At 60.0% G+C, this 20,818-nt stretch overlaps 1 protein-coding gene across 1 annotated transcript; it reads right to left on the bottom strand.

Moving 5' to 3' along the window:
- Positions 1 to 278: 278 nt before the first annotated feature.
- On the bottom strand, positions 279 to 20,244 carry LOC144490987 (nonsense-mediated mRNA decay factor SMG5-like; the record flags this gene model as incomplete). Its single annotated transcript, XM_078208665.1, has 6 exons — positions 279 to 431; positions 10,096 to 10,172; positions 12,744 to 12,913; positions 16,331 to 17,035; positions 19,104 to 19,241; positions 20,036 to 20,244. Coding segments are annotated over 6 exons (1,315 nt in total), but the record flags the coding sequence as incomplete, so codon positions are not given.
- Between the last annotated feature and the right edge of the window lie 574 nt (positions 20,245 to 20,818).

Raw genomic sequence — 20,818 nt, 5'->3', positions numbered from 1 at the left:
GTAGCAGTGCTAACCCACTGTGCCACCGTGCCATACACATCCTTCCAATTTCTCCGAGAGATCCCCTTCCCTCCTTACTTCAATCCCTTGGCCTTTTCCCCTCCAGTTTGGGAGGGAAGGTCACCAGCCAATCTTTCCTCCGGCCTCGGAACACCAAGTGTGTCGGATCTGTCAGGCGAGTGCAAGTCCCTGGGGGGCAGCCGTGGGCCCCTCTCTCCTGCTTCCCCCCGCCTCCCTTCCCACCCATCGCCTCACCTCCTCCAGCGTGCTGGCTGCCAGGCTGGTCTGTTCCATCTTCAGCTTCCGGTGTGCTGAGCGCAGGACGGGAAGGTAGCGAAGCGCTATGTCCTCAGGAAGCAGGACTGCCTGGACCAGCTCCGGCTCCTCACACTGGTTCAGCAGTCGTACAATCCCGTCATGGAAAGAGGCGCCTGGAGTGTGGGAGGGAGAGGATTTGCGCAGATTAATCCCAGAGAAAGTCCCACATTCTCCCCCACTCCCCCCGTGGGAGCGAGTCCCACATTCTCCCCCACTCCCCCCATGGGAGCGAGTCCCACCTTCTCCCCCCACTCCCCCCGTGGGAGCGAGTCCCACATTCTCCCCCACTCCCCCCGTGAGAGCGAGTCCCACATTCTCCCCACTCCCCCCCGTGGGAGAGAGTCCCACATTCTCCCCCACTCCCCCCGTGACAGCGGGTCCCACATTCTCCCCACGTGAGAGCGAGTCCCACATCCTCCCCCACTCCCCCCGTGGGAGCGAGTCCCACATTCTCCCCCACTCCCCCCGTGGGAGCGAGTCCCACATTCTCCCCCACTCCCCCCCGTGGGAGAGTCCCACATTCTCCCCCCACTCCCCCCGTGGGAGCGAGTCCCACATTCTCCCCCACTCCCCCCCCCGTGGGAGAGAGTCCCACATTCTCCCCCACTCCCCCCGTGAGAGCGAGTCCCACATTCTCCCCTCACTCCCCATGGGAGCGAGTCCCACATTCTCCCCACGTGAGAGCGAGTCCCACATTCTCCCCCCCACTCCCCCTGTGGGAGCAAGTCCCACATTCTCCCCCACTCCCCCCGTGAGAGCGAGTCCCACATTCTCCCCCACTCCCCCTGTGGGAGCAAGTCCCACATTCTCTCCCACTCCCCCCTTGGGAGTGAGTCCCACATTCTCCCCCACTCCCCCCGTGGGAGCGAGTCCCACATTCTCTCCCACTCCCCCCTTGGGAGTGAGTCCCACATTCTCCCCCACTCCCCCCGTGGGAGAGAGTCCCACATTCTCCCCCACTCCCCCCGTGAGAGCGAGTCCCACATTCTCCCCTCACTCCCCGTGGGAGCGAGTCCCACATTCTCCCCACGTGAGAGCGAGTCCCACATTCTCCCCCCACTCCCCCTGTGGGAGCAAGTCCCACATTCTCCCCCACTCCCCCGTGAGAGCGAGTCCCACGTTCTCCCCCACTCCCCCTGTGGGAGCAAGTCCCACATTCTCTCCCACTCCCCCCTTGGGAGTGAGTCCCACATTCTCCCCCACTCCCCCCGTGGGAGCGAGTCCCACATTCTCTCCCACTCCCCCCTTGGGAGTGAGTCCCACATTCTCCCCCACTCCCCCCGTGGGAGCGAGTCCCACATTCTCCCCCACTCCCCCCGTGAGAGCGAGTCCCACATTCTCCCCCACTCCCCCCGTGGCAGCGAGTCCCACATTCTCCCCCACTCCCCCGTGGGAGCGAGTCCCACATTCTCCCCCCACTCCCCCCGTGGCAGCGAGTCCCACATTCTCCCCCACTCCCCCGTGGGAGCGAGTCCCACATTCTCCCCCACTCCCCCCGTGAGAGCGAGTCCCACATTCTCCCCCACTCCCCCCGTGAGAGCGAGTCCCACATTCTCCCCTCACTCCCCCCGTGGGAGTGAGTCCCACATTCTCCCCCCACTCCCCCCGTGGGAGTGAGTCCCACATTCTCCCCCACTCCCCCGTGGGAGCGAGTCCCACATTCTCCCCCCACTCCCCCCGTGGCAGCGAGTCCCACATTCTCCCCCACTCCCCCTGTGGGAGCAAGTCCCACATTCTCTCCCACTCCCCCCTTGGGAGTGAGTCCCACATTCTCCCCACTCCCCCCGTGGGAGCGAGTCCCACATTCTCTCCCACTCCCCCCTTGGGAGTGAGTCCCACATTCTCCCCCACTCCCCCGTGGGAGAGAGTCCCACATTCTCCCCCACTCCCCCGTGAGAGCGAGTCCCACATTCTCCCCTCACTCCCCGTGGGAGCGAGTCCCACATTCTCCCCACGTGAGAGCGAGTCCCACATTCTCCCCTCACTCCCCGTGGGAGCGAGTCCCACATTCTCCCCACGTGAGAGCGAGTCCCACATTCTCCCCCCCACTCCCCCTGTGGGAGCAAGTCCCACATTCTCCCCCACTCCCCCCGTGAGAGCGAGTCCCACGTTCTCCCCCACTCCCCCTGTGGGAGCAAGTCCCACATTCTCTCCCACTCCCCCCTTGGGAGTGAGTCCCACATTCTCCCCCACTCCCCCTGTGGGAGCAAGTCCCACATTCTCTCCCACTCCCCCCTTGGGAGTGAGTCCCACATTCTCCCCCACTCCCCCCGTGGGAGCGAGTCCCACATTCTCTCCCACTCCCCCCTTGGGAGTGAGTCCCACATTCTCCCCCACTCCCCCCGTGGGAGCGAGTCCCACATTCTCCCCCACTCCCCCCGTGAGAGCGAGTCCCACATTCTCCCCCACTCCCCCCGTGGCAGCGAGTCCCACATTCTCCCCCACTACCCCGTGGGAGCGAGTCCCACATTCTCCCCCCACTCCCCCCGTGGCAGCGAGTCCCACATTCTCCCCCACTCCCCCGTGGGAGCGAGTCCCACATTCTCCCCCACTGCCCCCGTGAGAGCGAGTCCCACATTCTCCCCCACTCCCCCCGTGAGAGCGAGTCCCACATTCTCCCCTCACTCCCCCCGTGGGAGTGAGTCCCACATTCTCCCCCCACTCCCCCCGTGGGAGTGAGTCCCACATTCTCCCCCACTCCCCCGTGGGAGCGAGTCCCACATTCTCCCCCCACTCCCCCGTGGCAGCGAGTCCCACATTCTCCCCCACTCCCCCTGTGGGAGCAAGTCCCACATTCTCTCCCACTCCCCCCTTGGGAGTGAGTCCCACATTCTCCCCCACTCCCCCCGTGGGAGCGAGTCCCACATTCTCTCCCACTCCCCCCTTGGGAGTGAGTCCCACATTCTCCCCCACTCCCCCCGTGGGAGAGAGTCCCACATTCTCCCCACTCCCCCCGTGAGAGCGAGTCCCACATTCTCGCCTCACTCCCCGTGGGAGCGAGTCCCACATTCTCCCCACGTGAGAGCGAGTCCCACATTCTCCCCCCCACTCCCCCTGTGGGAGCAAGTCCCACATTCTCCCCCACTCCCCCCGTGAGAGCGAGTCCCACGTTCTCCCCCACTCCCCCTGTGGGAGCAAGTCCCACATTCTCTCCCACTCCCCCCTTGGGAGTGAGTCCCACATTCTCCCCCACTCCCCCCGTGGGAGCGAGTCCCACATTCTCTCCCACTCCCCCCTTGGGAGTGAGTCCCACATTCTCCCCCACTCCCCCCGTGGGAGCGAGTCCCACATTCTCCCCCACTCCCCCCGTGAGAGCGAGTCCCACATTCTCCCCCACTCCCCCCGTGGCAGCGAGTCCCACATTCTCCCCCACTCCCCCGTGGGAGCGAGTCCCACATTCTCCCCCCACTCCCCCCGTGGCAGCGAGTCCCACATTCTCCCCCACTCCCCCGTGGGAGCGAGTCCCACATTCTCCCCCACTCCCCCCGTGAGAGCGAGTCCCACATTCTCCCCCACTCCCCCCGTGAGAGCGAGTCCCACATTCTCCCCTCACTCCCCCGTGGGAGTGAGTCCCACATTCTCCCCCCACTCCCCCGTGGGAGTGAGTCCCACATTCTCCCCCACTCCCCCGTGGGAGCGAGTCCCACATTCTCCCCCCACTCCCCCCGTGGCAGCGAGTCCCACATTCTCCCCCACTCCCCCGTGGGAGCGAGTCCCACATTCTCCCCCACTCCCCCCGTGAGAGCGAGTCCCACATTCTCCCCCACTCCCCCTGTGGGAGCAAGTCCCACATTCTCTCCCACTCCCCCCTTGGGAGTGAGTCCCACATTCTCCCCCACTCCCCCCGTGGGAGCGAGTCCCACATTCTCTCCCACTCCCCCCTTGGGAGTGAGTCCCACATTCTCCCCCACTCCCCCCGTGGGAGAGAGTCCCACATTCTCCCCCACTCCCCCCGTGAGAGCGAGTCCCACATTCTCCCCTCACTCCCCGTGGGAGCGAGTCCCACATTCTCCCCACGTGAGAGCGAGTCCCACATTCTCCCCCCCACTCCCCCTGTGGGAGCAAGTCCCACATTCTCCCCCACTCCCCCCGTGAGAGCGAGTCCCACGTTCTCCCCCACTCCCCTGTGGGAGCAAGTCCCACATTCTCTCCCACTCCCCCCTTGGGAGTGAGTCCCACATTCTCCCCCACTCCCCCCGTGGGAGCGAGTCCCACATTCTCCCCCACTCCCCCCTTGGGAGTGAGTCCCACATTCTCCCCCACTCCCCCCGTGGGAGCGAGTCCCACATTCTCCCCCACTCCCCCCGTGAGAGCGAGTCCCACATTCTCCCCCACTCCCCCCGTGGCAGCGAGTCCCACATTCTCCCCCACTCCCCGTGGGAGCGAGTCCCACATTCTCCCCCCACTCCCCCCGTGGCAGCGAGTCCCACATTCTCTCCCACTCCCCCCTTGGGAGTGAGTCCCACATTCTCCCCCACTCCCCCCGTGGGAGCGAGTCCCACATTCTCTCCCACTCCCCCCTTGGGAGTGAGTCCCACATTCTCCCCCACTCCCCCCGTGGGAGAGAGTCCCACATTCTCCCCCACTCCCCCCGTGAGAGCGAGTCCCACATTCTCCCCTCACTCCCCGTGGGAGCGAGTCCCACATTCTCCCCACGTGAGAGCGAGTCCCACATTCTCCCCCCCACTCCCCCTGTGGGAGCAAGTCCCACATTCTCCCCCACTCCCCCCGTGAGAGCGAGTCCCACGTTCTCCCCCACTCCCCCTGTGGGAGCAAGTCCCACATTCTCTCCCACTCCCCCCTTGGGAGTGAGTCCCACATTCTCCCCCACTCCCCCGTGGGAGCGAGTCCCACATTCTCTCCCACTCCCCCCTTGGGAGTGAGTCCCACATTCTCCCCACTCCCCCCGTGGGAGCGAGTCCCACATTCTCCCCCACTCCCCCCGTGGGAGCGAGTCCCACATTCTCCCCCACTCCCCCCGTGAGAGCGAGTCCCACATTCTCTCCCACTCCCCCCGTGGGAGCGAGTCCCACATTCTCCCCCACTCCCCCCGTGAGAGCGAGTCCCACATTCTCCCCCACTCCCCCCGTGAGAGCGAGTCCCACATTCTCCCCCACTCCCCCCGTGGCAGCGAGTCCCACATTCTCCCCCACTCCCCCTGTGGGAGCAAGTCCCACATTCTCCCCCACTCCCCCCGTGAGAGCGAGTCCCACGTTCTCCTCCACTCCCCCTGTGGGAGCAAGTCCCACATTCTCCCCCACTCCCCCCGTGGGAGTGAGTCCCACATTCTCCCCCCACTCCCCCCGTGGGAGTGAGTCCCACATTCTCCCCCCACTCCCCCCGTGGGAGTGAGTCCCACATTCTCCCCCCACTCCCCCCGTGGGAGTGAGTCCCACATTCTCCCCTCACTCCCCGTGGGAGTGAGTCCCACATTCTCCCCCCACTCCCCCCGTGGGAGTGAGTCCCACATTCTCCCCTCACTCCCCCCGTGGGAACGAGTCCCACATTCTCCCCCACTCCCCCCGTGGCAGCGAGTCCCACATTCTCCCCCACTCCCCCGTGGGAGCGAGTCCCACATTCTCCCCCACTCCCCCCGTGGGAGCGAGTCCCACATTCTCCCCCACTCCCCCCGTGAGAGCGAGTCCCACATTCTCCCCTCACTCCCCCCGTGGGAGTGAGTCCCACATTCTCCCCTCACTCCCCCCGTGGGAGTGAGTCCCACATTCTCCCCCCACTCCCCCCGTGGGAGTGAGTCCCACATTCTCCCCCCACTCCCCCCGTGGGAGTGAGTCCCACATTCTCCCCCCACTCCCCCCGTGGGAGTGAGTCCCACATTCTCCCCTCACTCCCCGTGGGAGTGAGTCCCACATTCTCCCCCACTCCCCCCGTGGGAGTGAGTCCCACATTCTCCCCTCACTCCCCGTGGGAGTGAGTCCCACATTCTCCCCTCACTCTGGATAAAGATATTTCCCGTGAATTTGATTATTTAATGATTATTGCGTATTGACGGCTGGGGTCAGGTCTCACCTGCCAACACACAACCTTTTCTTTAGTCTGGGACAGACCCAGCATTTGTTACCCTCCCGAATTGTCCCTTCAACTTAGTGTCTCGCTCGGGCCATTTCAGGAGGGGGCAGGTGTGTGTGGCGGGGGTGGATTCTGGAGACACATATAGGCCAGACCGGGTAAGGACGGCAGATTTCCTTCCCTAAAGGATATCATTTTAACCATCATTTTGTGGACATCACTGAACTTTTAATTCCCAATTTTCATTCAATTCAAATTCCACCTCATCCTGTGGCCGGATTCGAACCCGGGTCCCCAGAGCATTACCCTGGGTGTCTGGATTACTCGCCCAGTAATTCACACTACCCAGAAGGGAGCTTTGGAGAGATTGCAAAGAAGGTTCACCAGGATGTTGCCTGGTCTCGAGGGTGTTGGCTATGAGGAGAGATTGAATAAACCGTGTACAGTTCTGGTCACCCTATTATAGAAAGGATATTATTAAACTAGAAAGAGTGCAGAAAAGATTTACTAGGATGCTACCGGGACTTGATGGTTTGAGTTATAAGGAGGGGCTGGATAGACTGGGACTTTTTTCTCTGGAGCGTTGAGGGGTGATCTTATAGAGGTCTATAAAATAATGAGGGGCACAGATCAGCTAGATAGTCAATATAAGAACATAAGAAATAGGAGCAGGAGTAGGCCATCTAGCCCCTCGAGCCTGCCCCGCCATTCAATAAGATCATGGCTGATCTGAAGTGGATCAGTTCCACTTACCCACCTGATCCCTATAACCCCTAATTCCCTTACCGATCAGGAATCCATCTATCCGTGATTTAAACATATTCAATGAGGTAGCCTCCACCACTTCAGTGGGCAGAGAATTCCAGAGATTCACCACCCTCTGAGAGAAGAAGTTCCTCCTCAACTCTGTCCTAAACTGACCCCCCTTTATTTTGAGGCTGTGCCCTCTAGTTCTAGCTTCCTTTCTAAGTGGAAAGAATCTCTCCACCTCTACCCTCTCCAGCCCCTTCATTATCTTATAGGTCTCTATAAGATCCCCCCTCAGCCTTCTAAATTCCAACAAATACAAACCCAATCTGCTCAGTCTCTCCTCATAATCAACACCCCTCATCTCTGGTATCAACCTGGTGAACCTTCTCTGCACTCCCTCCAAGGCCAATATATCCTTCCGCAAATAAGGCAGAAGGGACTGTTTCCACGCTGTAAACCTCTATGACTGGGATTGTTTTCACCGGAATGACGGAGACTGAGGGGAGACCTGACAGAGGTCTCCAAAAGGATGAGAGGCAGAGACAGGGTGGATAGCCAGAGGCCTTTTTCCCCAGGGTGGAAAGTGTCAGGGGGCCGCAGGTTCAAGGTGAGAGAAGGGAAAGTTTAAGGGAGATGTGCGGGGAGGAGGTTTTCATGCAGAAAGTGGTGGGTGCCTGGAAGGCGCTGCCAGAGGTAGTGATGGCAACAGGTACCGAATGTGGGACTCGCTCCCATGGGGGGAGTGGGGGAGAATGTGGGACTCGCTCCCACGGGGGAGTGGGGGAGAATGTGGGACTCGCTCCCACGGGGGGAGTGGGGGAGAATGTGGGACTCGCTCCCACGGGGGGTGAGGGGAGAATGTGGGACTCGCTCCCACGGGGGGTGAGGGGAGAATGTGGGACTCGCTCCCACGGGGGGAGTGGGGGAGAATGTGGGACTCGCTCCCACGGGGGGAGTGGGGGAGAATGTGGGACTCGCTCCCACGGGGGGAGTGGGGGAGAGTGTGGGACTCGCTCCCACGGGGGGAGTGGGGGAGAGTGTGGGACTCGCTCCCACGGGGGATTAGGGAGAGAATGTGGGACTCGCTCCCACGGGGGGAGTGGGGGAGAATGTGGGACTCGCTCCCACGGGGGGAGTGGGGGAGAGTGTGGGACTCGCTCCCACGGGGGGAGTGGGGGAGAGTGTGGGACTCGCTCCCACGGGGGATTAGGGAGAGAATGTGGGACTCGCTCCCACGGGGGGAGTGGGAGAGAGTGTGGGACTCGCTCCCACGGGGGAGTGGGGAGAATGTGGGACTCGCTCCCACGGGGGGAGTGGGGGAGAATGTGGGACTCGCTCCCACGGGGGGAGTGGGGGAGAATGTGGGACTCGCTCCCACGGGGGGGAGTGGGGGAGAATGTGGGACTCGCTCCCACGGGGGGAGTGGGGGAGAATGTGGGACTCGCTCCCACGGGGGGAGTGGGGGAGAGTGTGGGACTCGCTCCCACGGGGGGTGAGGGGAGAATGTGGGACTCGCTCCCACGGGGGTGAGGGGAGAATGTGGGACTCGCTTCCACGGGGGAGTGGGGGGAGAACAATGTTGAAGGTGTATCTTGATAGCTACATGCATGGGAAGCGAACAGAAGGATAGAAACTGTATATCGGTGCAGGCTTGGAGGGCCGAAGGGTCTGTTCCTGTGCTGTGTTGCTCTTAGTCCCCCCTTGCCATGGCCTGAATCAAATCAAGTCACAAAGACGGCAGGAAGGACCCTGCTGTGTTCTGCTTAAGATTAACGTGCAGGTTCAGTCGGCAGTTAGGAAGGCAAATGCAATGTTAGCATTCATGTCGAGAGGGCTAGAATACAGGAGCAGGGATGTACTTCTGAGGCTGTATAAGGCTCTGGTCAGATCCCGTTTGGAGTATTGGGAGCAGTTTTGGGCCCCGTATCTAAGGAAGGATGTGCCGGGCCTTGGAAAGGGTCCAGAGGAGGTTCACAAGAATGATCCCTGGAATGAAGAGCTTGTCGTATGAGGAATGGTTGAGAACTCTGCGTCTGTACTCGTTGGAGTTTAGAAGGATGAGGGGGGGGGGAGATCTTATTGAAACTTACAGGATCCGGAAAGACCTGGATAGAGTGGACGTGGAGAGGATGCTTCGATTAGTGGGAGAGACGAGGGTCCGAGGGCACAACCTCAGGCTAAATAAAGGGACGACCTTTTGGAGCCGAGATGAGGAGGAATTTCTTCAGCCAGAGGGTGGGCGAATCTGTGGCATTCGTTGCCACAGAGGTGGCCGGGTCATTGAGTGTATTTAAGACAGAGATCGATCGGCTCTTGATTGGTCAGGGGGTCAAAGGTTATGGGGAAAAGGCGGGAGAATGGGGTTGAGGAACTTATCAGCCATGGCGGAGCAGACTCGATGGGCCGAATGGCCCGATTCCACTTCTATATCTTGTGGTCTTAAAAGTGAGCGGGCAAAGACACAGGAGGATTTCATAAAATCATAGAATCCCGACAGTGCAGAAGGAGGCCATTCGGCCCATCAAGTCTGCACCAACCACAACCCACCCAGGCCCGATCCTCCTAATCCCACATATTCACCCCGGTAATCCCCCTGACACTAGGGGCAATTTAGCGTGGCCAATCCCCCTAACCCGCACATCTTTGGACACCAAGGGACAATTTAGCATGGCCAATCCCCCTAACCCGCACATCTTTGGACGGGGGAGGAAACTGGAGCACCTGGAGGAAACCCATGCAGACACGGGGGAAAAGGTGCAGACTCCCCCACTGACGCGAGGCCGGGAATCGAGCCCGTGTCCCTGGCGCTGTGAGGCAGCAGTGCTCACCCACTCTGCCACCCCAAAGGGAACAATGTCAAAGGCAAGACAATTGCTTAACTGTGGAGGCTCCGTCCCGCGTGACGAGACACAAGGTGGCACTGACTCGCCCATCCGTTCCCAGCCCCCCACACCTGTGCCCCCCTCTGCCCTGCCAGTCTGGGCCGCAGTGCCAACCTACCTGGCTCCCGCAGCTTGGCTGCTTCCGGCAACATGTTCAGGAGCACGGACAGGCGATTCCACAGGACTCTGGGAGCTCTGCGCGAGAGAGAGAGAGAGACACACACACATACGGGTTAGGACAAGATGGAACAATCTTGGAGTGGGGGGTGGGGGTGGGAGGGGCAGACAGGAGCGGGAGCAATGGCGCAGAAACCGCTCCCGGGGGAAGACGAGGTCCTGCCTTCCTGTAGCGATCATGCCCGCCAGGACTGCGACCTGCCCAGTCTCTGTTCCCCAGGCTCTTCTCCCGTTCATTGCTAAGTCATCCTTATCTGAGGCGTCACACAAACTGTCGCAGCTGTCATGTTCAATACCCGCCCTCAGCACTACACAAGAGGGGGGTGACATGCAGGGACGAAGTGGAAATGGTCGAGAGCTTCAGGTTTTTTAGGTGTCCAGATCACCAACAACCTCCCTTGGCCCCCGCCACGCTGACGCCCGAGTTAAGAAATCTCCGCACATAAATTAGATTCCAGTCTGTAACTCACTCCCGGGTATCTGTTATTCTATATATAAACCACCCCGAACCCCTCGATTAGATTCCAGTCTGTAACTCACTCCCGGGTATCTGTTATTCTATATATAAACCACCCCAAACCCCTCGATTAGATTCCAGTCTGTAACTCACTCCCGGGTATCTGTTATTCTATATATAAACCACCCCAAACCCCTCGATTAGATTCCAGTCTGTAACTCACTCCCGGGTATCTATTATTCTATATATAAACCACCCCGAACCCCTCGATTAGATTCCAGTCTGTAACTCACCCCCAGGTATCTGTTATTCTGTATATAAACCACCCTGAACCCCTCGATTAGATTCCAGTCTGTAACTCACTCCCGGGTATCTGTTATTCTATATATAAACCACCCCGAATCCCTCGATTAGATTCCAGTCTGTAACTCACTGCCGGGTATCTGTTTTTCTATATATAAACCCCTCCCGGAAGCCCTCGATTAGATTCCAGTCTGTAACTCACTCCCGGGTATCTTATTCTTATATAAACCCTCCCGGAAGCCCTCGATCAGATTCCAGTCTGTAACTCACTCCCGGGTATCTGTTATTCTGTATATAAACCACCCCGAACCCCTCGATTAGATTCCAGTCTGTAACTCACTCCCGGGTATCTGTTATTCTATATATAAACCCTCCCGGAAGCCCTCGATTAGATTCCAGTCTGTAACTCACTCCCGGGTATCTGTTATTCTGTATATAACCACCCCGAACCCCTCGATAGATTCCAGTCTGTAACTCACTCCCGGGTATCTGTTATTCTATATATAAACCCCCCGAACCCCTCGATTAGATTCCAGTCTGTACCTCACTCCCGGGTATCTGTTATTCTATATATAAACCACCCTGAACCCCTCGATTAGATTCCAGTCTGTAACTCACTCCCGGGTATCTGTTATTCTGTATATAAACCACCCCAAACCCCTCGATTAAGATTCCAGTCTGTAACTCACTCCCGGGTATCTATTATTCTATATATAAACCACCCCGAACCCCTCGATTAGATTCCAGTCTGTAACTCACTCCCGGGTATCTGTTATTCTATATATAAACCCCCCGAACCCCTCGATTAGATTCCAGTCTGTAACTCACTCCCGGGTATCTGTTATTCTATATAAAACCACCCCAAACCCCTCGATTAGATTCCAGTCTGTAAACTCACTCTTTGGTATCTGTTATCCTATATAAATCACCCAAACCCCTCAATTAGATTCCAGTCTGTAACTCACTCCCATGTATCTGTTATTCTATATATAAATCACCCTGAAACCCTCGATTAGATTCCAGTCTGTAACTCACTCCCGGATATCTGTTATTCTATATATAAACCATCCCGAACCCCTCGATTAGATTCCAGTCTGTAACTCACTCCTGGGTATCTGTTATTCTGTATATAAACCACCCCGAACCCCTCAATTAGATTCCAGTCTGTAACTCACTCCTGGGTATCTGTTATTCTAGATATAAACCCCCCCGATCGGATTCCAGTCTGTAACTCACTCCCGGGTATCTGTTATTCTATATATAAACCACCCCGAACCCCTCGATCAGATTCCAGTTTGTAACTCACTCCCAGGTATCTGTTATTCTATATATAAACCACCCCAACTCCTCGATTAGATTCCAGTCTGTAACTCACTCCCGGGTATCTGTTATTCTATATATAAACCACCCCGAACCCCTCGATTATATTAGTTAAGAAAGCCCCTCCAACGCCTCTACTTTCTCAGGAGACTAAGGAAATTTGGCATGTCCGCTACGACTCTCACCAACTTTTACAGATGCCCCATAGAAAGCATTCTTTCTGGTTGTATCACAGCTTGGTATGGGCTCCTGCTCTGCCCAAGACCGCAAGGAACTACAAAAGGTCGTGCATGTAGCCCAATCCCATCACACAAACCAGTCTCCCATCCACTGACTCTGTCTACACTTCCCGCTGCCTTAGGAAAAGCAGCCGGCATAATCAAGGACGCCCACGCACCCCGGACATTCTCTCTTCTGACAAAGTGGGGGGGGGGGGTTGCAGGAGAGAGGAAAGTGGCGGGGGGGTGGGAGAGAGAGAGGGGGAGGGGAGTGAGCCGGTGCCTCCAGACCTGTGCACACATCAGGATGATGTCCGTGTTGGTTCGCAGCCAATCCAGGAAGACCTTGATGGTAATCAGCAGGCCCTCCTTGGACAGGATGTCGAGCTTCTCCAGGGGGGTCTTCTCCTTCCGGGAAGACTTGGTGCTGGCGTCGCTTTCCTCGGAGTCTGAGCCAGTGTCTGCGGGGGGCGGGGGGAAGGAGGGAGATACACAACTAGTTACGTTTCAGAATAACCCCCCCCTCGTCTTTGTTCCCCATGTGGGCGCTGTGCGGAGGGTAAGGGAGAAGGCTGCCCCCACCCTCCGGTCACGCCAAGCGAGGACTGGGCCTGCTATCATGCTTTACGCAGTCGAATAGCACGCAGGATGTCGAGCAGGGCCTGTGCGACTCCAAGGCAACCCCCGCGCACACACACCCTAACCACTGGCTGTCTGAAGGAAATTGCACTCATGTTGTCAGTGCTTAGTTACAGAGCAATACAGCGCTGTGATGTTCGTGTACCCTGAACAAATATTATTTTTTAAATCATGTTCTCTGCAGCTTTAACAAACACCTTTGGTTTTTTCATTGCTGGGGAGCTGTCCGGATGAGACCTTTTATCAGGGAGAGAGAGAGAGGGGAGCGGGGGGGAGAGAGAGAGGGGAGCGGGGAGAGAGAGAGAGGGGAGCGGGGGAGAGAGAGAGAGGGGAGCGGGGGAGAGAGAGAGAGGGGAGCGGGGGAGAGAGAGAGAGGGGAGCGGGAGAGAGAGAGAGAGAGGGGAGCGGGGGAGAGAGAGAGAGCGGAGCGGGGGAGAGAGAGAGAGGGGAGCGGGAGAGAGAGAGAGAGAGGGGAGCGGGAGAGAGAGAGAGAGAGGGGAGCGGGGGAGAGAGAGGGGAGCGGGGGAGAGAGAGAGAGAGGGGAGCGGGGGAGAGAGAGAGAGAGGGGAGCGGGGGAGAGAGAGAGAGGGGAGCGGTGGAGAGAGAGAGGGGAGCGGTGGAGAGAGAGAGGGGAGCGGGGGAGAGAGAGAGGGGAGCGGGGGAGAGAGAGAGGGGAGCGGGGGAGAGAGAGAGGGGAGCGGGGGAGAGAGAGAGGGGAGCGGGGGAGAGAGAGAGGGGAGCGGGGGAGAGAGAGAGGGGAGCGGGGGAGAGAGAGTGGGGAGCGGGGGAGAGAGAGAGGGGAGCGGGGGAGAGAGAGAGGGGAGCGGGGGAGAGAGAGAGGGGAGCGGGGGAGAGAGAGAGGGGAGCGGGGGAGAGAGAGAGGGGAGCGGGGGAGAGAGAGAGGGGAGCGGGGGAGAGAGAGAGGGGAGCGGGGGAGAGAGAGAGGGGAGCGGGGGAGAGAGAGAGGGGAGCGGGGGAGAGAGAGAGGGGAGCGGGGGAGAGAGAGAGGGGAGCGGGGGAGAGAGAGAGGGGAGCGGGGGAGAGAGAGAGGGGAGCGGGGGAGAGAGAGAGGGGAGCGGGGGAGAGAGAGAGGGGAGCGGGGGAGAGAGAGAGGGGAGCGGGGGAGAGAGAGAGGGGAGCGGGGGAGAGAGAGAGGGGAGCGGGGGAGAGAGAGAGGGGAGCGGGGGAGAGAGAGAGGGGAGCGGGGGAGAGAGAGAGGGGAGCGGGGGAGAGAGAGAGGGGAGCGGGGGAGAGAGAGAGGGGAGCGGGGGAGAGAGAGAGGGGAGCGGGGGAGAGAGAGAGGGGAGCGGGGGAGAGAGAGAGGGGAGCGGGGGAGAGAGAGAGGGGAGCGGGGGAGAGAGAGAGGGGAGCGGGGAGAGAGAGAGGGGAGCGGGGGAGAGAGAGAGGGGAGCGGGGGAGAGAGAGAGGGGGGAGAGAGAGGGGAGCGGGGGAGAGAGAGAGGGGAGCGGGGGAGAGAGAGAGGGGAGCGGGGGAGAGAGAGAGGGGAGCGGGGGAGAGAGAGAGGGGAGCGGGGGAGAGAGAGAGGGGAGCGGGGGAGAGAGAGAGGGGAGCGGGGGAGAGAGAGAGGGGAGCGGGGGAGAGAGAGAGGGGAGCGGGGGAGAGAGAGAGGGGAGCGGGGGAGAGAGAGAGGGGAGCGGGGGAGAGAGAGAGGGGAGCGGGGGAGAGAGAGAGGGGAGCGGGGGAGAGAGAGAGGGGAGCGGGGGAGAGAGAGAGGGGAGCGGGGGAGAGAGAGAGGGGAGCGGGGGAGAGAGAGAGGGGAGCGGGGGAGAGAGAGAGGGGAGCGGGGGAGAGAGAGAGGGGAGCGGGGGAGAGAGAGAGGGGAGCGGGGGAGAGAGAGAGGGGAGCGGGGGAGAGAGAGAGGGGAGCGGGGGAGAGAGAGAGGGGAGCGGGGGAGAGAGAGAGGGGAGCGGGGGAGAGAGAGAGGGGAGCGGGGGAGATAGAGAGGGGAGCGGGGGAGATAGAGAGGGGAGCGGGGGAGAAAGAGAGGGGAGCGGGGGAGAGAGAGAGAGGGGAGCGGGGAAGGGAGAGAGAGGGGGTAGCGGGGAAGGGAGAGAGAGGGAGGAGCGGGGAAGGGAGAGAGAGGGGGGAGCGGGGAAGGGAGAGAGAGGGGGGAGCGGGGAAGGGAGAGAGAGAGGGGGGCAAGGGAGAGAGACAGGGGGGGAAGGGAGAGAGACAGGGGGGGGAGGGAGAGAGACAGAGGGGGGGAAGGGAGAGACAGAGGGGGGGAAGGGAGAAACAGAGGGGGGGAAGGGAGAGACAGAGGGGGGGAAGGGAGAGACAGAGGGGGGAAGGGAGAGACAGAGGGGGGGAAGGGAGAGACAGAGGGGGGGAAGGGAGAGACAGAGGGGGGGAAGGGAGAGACAGAGGGGGGGAAGGGAGAGACAGAGGGGGGGAAGGGAGAGACAGAGGGGGGGAAGGGAGAGACAGAGGGGGGGGAAGGGAGAGACAGAGGGGGGGAAGGGAGAGACAGAGGGGGGGAAGGGAGAGACAGAGGGGGGGAAGGGAGAGACAGAGGGGGGGGAAGGGAGAGACAGAGGGGGGGAAGGGAGAGACAGAGGGGGGGAAGGGAGAGACAGAGGGGGGGAAGGGGAGAGACAGAGGGGGGGAAGGGAGAGACAGAGGGGGGGAAGGGAGAGACAGAGGGGGGAAGGGAGAGACAGAGGGGGGAAGGGAGAGACAGAGGGGGGGAAGGGAGAGACAGAGGGGGGGAAGGGAGAGACAGAGGGGGGGAAGGGAGAGACAGAGGGGGGGAAGGGAGAGACAGAGGGGGGGAAGGGAGAGACAGAGGGGGGGAAGGGAGAGACAGAGGGGGAAGAGAGAGAGAGAGAGGGGGGAAGGGAGAGACAGAGGGGGAAAGGGAGAGACAGAGGGGGAAAGGGAGAGACAGAGGGGGAAAGGGAGAGACAGAGGGGGAAAGGGAGAGACAGAGGGGGAAAGGGAGAGACAGAGGGGGAAAGGGAGAGACAGAGGGGGAAAGGGAGAGACAGAGGGGGAAAGGGAGAGACAGAGGGGAAAGGGAGAGACAGAGGGGAAAGGGAGAGACAGAGGGGGAAAGGGAGAGACAGAGGGGGAAAGGGAGAGACAGAGGGGGAAAGGGAGAGACAGAGGGGAAAGGGAGAGACAGAGGGGAAAGGGAGAGACAGAGGGGAAAGAGAGAGAGAGAGAGATGGCCCTGTGGTGGGGCTCGCGCGAGAATGGCAGATGGACAGGAGCCTTACCATGTTCAGTGACTCCTGGGGTCTCGAGGACGCCATTGGCACAGGGTTTCTCGGGTAGCGGGGGCACAGGGGCCCCCTCCCCTGGCGGCGCCCTGGATACCACATTGCTGAAGGTGGGCGCCAGTCGGAAGCACCTCTTGGGCTGGAACATCTGGCAGGAGAGGGCCTGCAGGTTGCTGGCGATGGCGGCCTCTGTGGCACTGCCGGGCCCGTTGGGCAGGGGGCCCTCTGGCTGGGCGGGCGGCGAGGGCTGGGGGGGTCTGCCCGCGGCGGGGGCGTCCGGGCCCTGCCCCCCCCTGGGGGCCTCCCCCGCCTCCTCCGCGATGTCCTCCAGGTCCGACCGTGACTCCTGGCTGTTCATGTCGGAGTCAGACTCCAGGTCGAAGGCAGCCTCGGCTTCCTCCTCCTCCTCCTCCTCTTCCTCGTCCTCCTCGTCGCTCTTGTCGGAGCCGCTGTCTGACCGCTCGCTCTCCTTGGCCGAGTCGTCGCTGGGGTCCGAGTCGAAGCCCTCGCTCAGGTCACTTTCGTCCGCCTTCTGCCGGGTGTGGCGGCGCCGCCGCAGCTGTGCCAGCCGCGAGTACTTCTTGCTCTTGGCCTTGGAGGCGGGAAGCGGCGCTCCGTTCTGGACCGTGTCCACTGCCGTCTCGGACCGTGTCTCTGCCTCCGGCCCAGTCTCCCGCTGCGCCTCCTTCACCTCAACCTCGTCTGCAACGGAGGCGGGGGGGGGGGGGGGGGGGGGGGAGAACGGAGACAACCGTCAACCGAGCTCTACCGGGATTCGGGAACGGGCGGATACGGATTTCTGGGATTTGGAAACGGGCGGATATGGATTTCCGGGATTTGGGAACGGGTGGGTCCGGATTACCGGGATTCAGCAACGGATGGATCTGGATTACTGGGATTGGGGAACGGGCGGATATGGATTTCCGGGATTCGGGAACAGTTAGATACGGACTTCTGGGATTCGGGAACTGGCGGATATGGATTTCTGGGATTGGGGAGCGGGCGGATATGGATTTCTGGGATTGGGGAACGGGCGGATATGGATTACTGGGATTGGGGAACGGGCGGATATGGATTTCCGGGATTCAGGAGCGGGCGGATATGGATTACTGGGATTCGGGAACAGCTAGATACGGACTTCTGGGATTCCGGAACGGGCGGATACGGATTTCCGGGATTCGATAACGGGGGGATATGGATTTGTGGGATTGGGGAATGGGCGGATATGGATTTCTGGGATTGCGGAACGGGCAGATACGGATTACCGGGATTCGGGAACCGGCGGATACGGATTACCGGGATTTGGAACAGGTAGATCTGGATTACCGGGATTCGGGAACATGCGGATACAGATTACCGGGATTTGGGAACGGGCGGATATGGATTACTGGGATTCGGGAAAGGGCTGAAATGGATTACCGGGATTTGGGAACGGGTAGATCCGGATTACTGGAGTCCGGGAACAGGTAGATCCAGATTACCGGGATCCAGGAACGGGTAGATCTGGATTACCGGGATCTGGGAAAGGGTAGATCCGGATTACCGGGATTCGGGAACAGGTAGATCTGGATTACTGGGATTTGGGAACAGGTAGATCCGGATTACCGGGAACGGGTAGATCCGGATTACCAGGATTCTGGAATGGGCGGATACGGATTACCGGGATTCGGGAACGGGTAGATCAGGATTATCGGGATTCGTGCTCTGCTTGCAGCCGAATGTTTACGTGCTTGACCAGGTGGGAGAACAGAGCGAGGGTGAAAGCGATGGCGGCACTGGTACTGCTTCATACGGATTACCGGGATTCTCGGTCTATGGGATTCGATAGATCCAGTTATCCAGGATTCCTAGTCTATAGGAAGGAGCAGATACGGTTTACCAGGATTCTTGGGAATTGGGAAGGCGCAGATCCAGTTTCCCGGGATTTCTGGTCTATGGAAAGGGGCAGATACGATTTACCGGGATTCGGGAAGGAGTGGATCCGCTTTACCGGGATTCTCGGTCTATTTGAAGGGGCGTATAGTTTACCGGGATTCGGGAAGGGGTGGATCTGGTTTTTCGGGATTCTTGGGATTCAGGAAGGGGTGTATCCGGTTTCTTGGTATTCTCACTCTATGGGAAGGGGCGGCTCCAGTTTTCCAGGATTCTCGGTCTATGGGAGGGGGCGGATACGGAATATCGGGATTCCCGGTCTATGGAAAGGGGTGGATACAGAATACTGGGATTCCTGGTCTATGGGAGGGGGCGGATACGGAATACTGGGATTTCTGGTGTATGGGAGGGGGCGGATACGGAATGCCAGAATTCTCGGTCCATGGGAAGGGGTTGAAACGGAATGTCGGAATTCCCGGTCTATGGGAGGGGGCGGATACGGAATATCGGGATTCCTGGTCTATGGGAGGGGGCGGATATGGAATACTGGGATTCCTGGTCTATGGGAGGGGGCGGATACGGAATACTGGGATTTCTGGTGTATGGGAGGGGGCGGATACGGAATGCCGGAATTCCAGGTCCATGGGAAGGGGTTGAAACGGAATGTCGGAATTCCCGGTCTATGGGAGGGGGCGGATATGGACTACAGGGATTCCCGGTCTATGGGAAGGGGTGGGTACGCAATGCCAGGATTCTCGGTCTATGTGAAAGGGTGGATACGGAATACCGGGATTCTCGGTCTATGGGAAGGGGCGGGTACGGAATGCCGGGGTTCCTGGTCAATGGGAAGGCACGGATACGGTTTCCCGGGATCCGGGAAGGCTCCGACTGGGTTTACCTGGGTTCTCGGTCTGTAGTGATGGGACAGCGTTTTCCACGTCCTCGAGTTCCGCTTGCAGCCGAATGTTTACGTGGTTGACGAGGTGGGAGAACAGAGCGAGGGTGAAAGCGATGGCTGCACTGTACTGCTTCATACCTGTAAAAAACCCACACACCGTCATCGGCCGGGGAACTGATTACCGAGGGAGCGAGAGACAGGTTCGAGCTTTAGTTTATCAGTGTCGCAAGCAGGCTTACATTAACACCGCAATGAAGTTACAGTGAAATCCCCCGAGTTGCCACACTCCTGTTCGGGTTACACTGAGGGAGAATTTAGCACGGCCGACACACCCTAACCCGCACGTCTTTCGGACTGTGGGAGGAAACCGGAGCACCCGGAGGAATCGAACTCGGGTCCCTGGCGCTGAAGCAGCAGCGCTAACCCACTGGGCCACCGTGCGGGCCCAACGCCAACCGTGGGTCATCGGAAAAGCGGCAGAACGCCACACGGGCACGGGGGGAGGAGGGGGGCCGCGCCGGGCCCAGGGGGGAGGGGGTGCGCGGGCAAGGGGCTGCACGAGGTGGGTACACGAGGGAGGGCGCGCGAGTGGGGAATACCTCGGGGGCTCTCGACTGGGTGGCCTGAGGGTTGTGGGTGGCGATCGTTCACACACACACACACACACACACACACACACACACACACACACAGACACACACACACACACACAGACACACACACACAGACACACACACACACACACACAGACACACACACAGACACACACACACACACACACACACAGACACACACAGACACACACAGACACACACACACACACAGACACACACAGACACACACAGACACACACACAGACACACACACAGACACACACACAGACACACACACACACACACACACACACACACACACACACACACACACAGTACCTGTCTTCTTCAGGCTGTGCACACTCATCAGGCAGATGAGCACCATATGGAAGATGAGGAGGTCGGGCAGGAAGCTGTAGCCGCGCTCCGGCTCCTCCTCCTCCTCACTCGAGCCGCTCTGGTTGAGGTTGGAGGGCAGGTAGAAGAGGCACAGGTTGAAGTCCTCCAGCACCGTCTGGCAAATGGAGGTCACCTCCACGTTAACAGCACTGTGGGTGAGGGGGGAGGGAGAAGAGAAGAGAAAGGGGGAAGAGGGACAGAGAGACGTTCAGACACCCAATCTTATGATCATAGAATCCGTACAGTGCAGGAGGCCATTCAGCCCATCGGGTCTGCACCGACCTCAATCCCATCCTATCCCAGGAACACCACATATTTATCCTGCCCAACCCCCAAAACTAGCGTCAATTTAGCACGGCCAATCCCCCTTACCCGCACAACATTTGGAGTGTGGGGCAAGTCCCACATTCCCCCCCCCCAACTCCCCCCATGGGAGCGAGTCCCACATTCTCCCCCCCACTCCCCCCGTGGGAGCGAGTCCCACATTCTCCCCCACTCCCCCCATGGGAGCGAGTCCCACATTCTCCCCCACTCCCCCCGTGGGAGCGAGTCCCACATTCTCCCCCCCACTCCCCCCGTGGGAGCGAGTCCCACATTCTCCCCCACGGGAGCGAGTCCCACATTCTCCCCCACTCCCCCACGGGAGCGAGTCCCACATTCTCCCCCCACGGGAGCGAGTCCCACATTCTCCCCCCACGGGAGCGAGTCCCACATTCTCCCCCA

This window comes from Mustelus asterias, unplaced genomic scaffold, assembly GCF_964213995.1.
Source record: "Mustelus asterias unplaced genomic scaffold, sMusAst1.hap1.1 HAP1_SCAFFOLD_4166, whole genome shotgun sequence".
Taxonomy (NCBI): Eukaryota; Metazoa; Chordata; class Chondrichthyes; order Carcharhiniformes; family Triakidae; genus Mustelus; species Mustelus asterias.
This window is presented reverse-complemented; position numbering and strand designations above follow the sequence as displayed.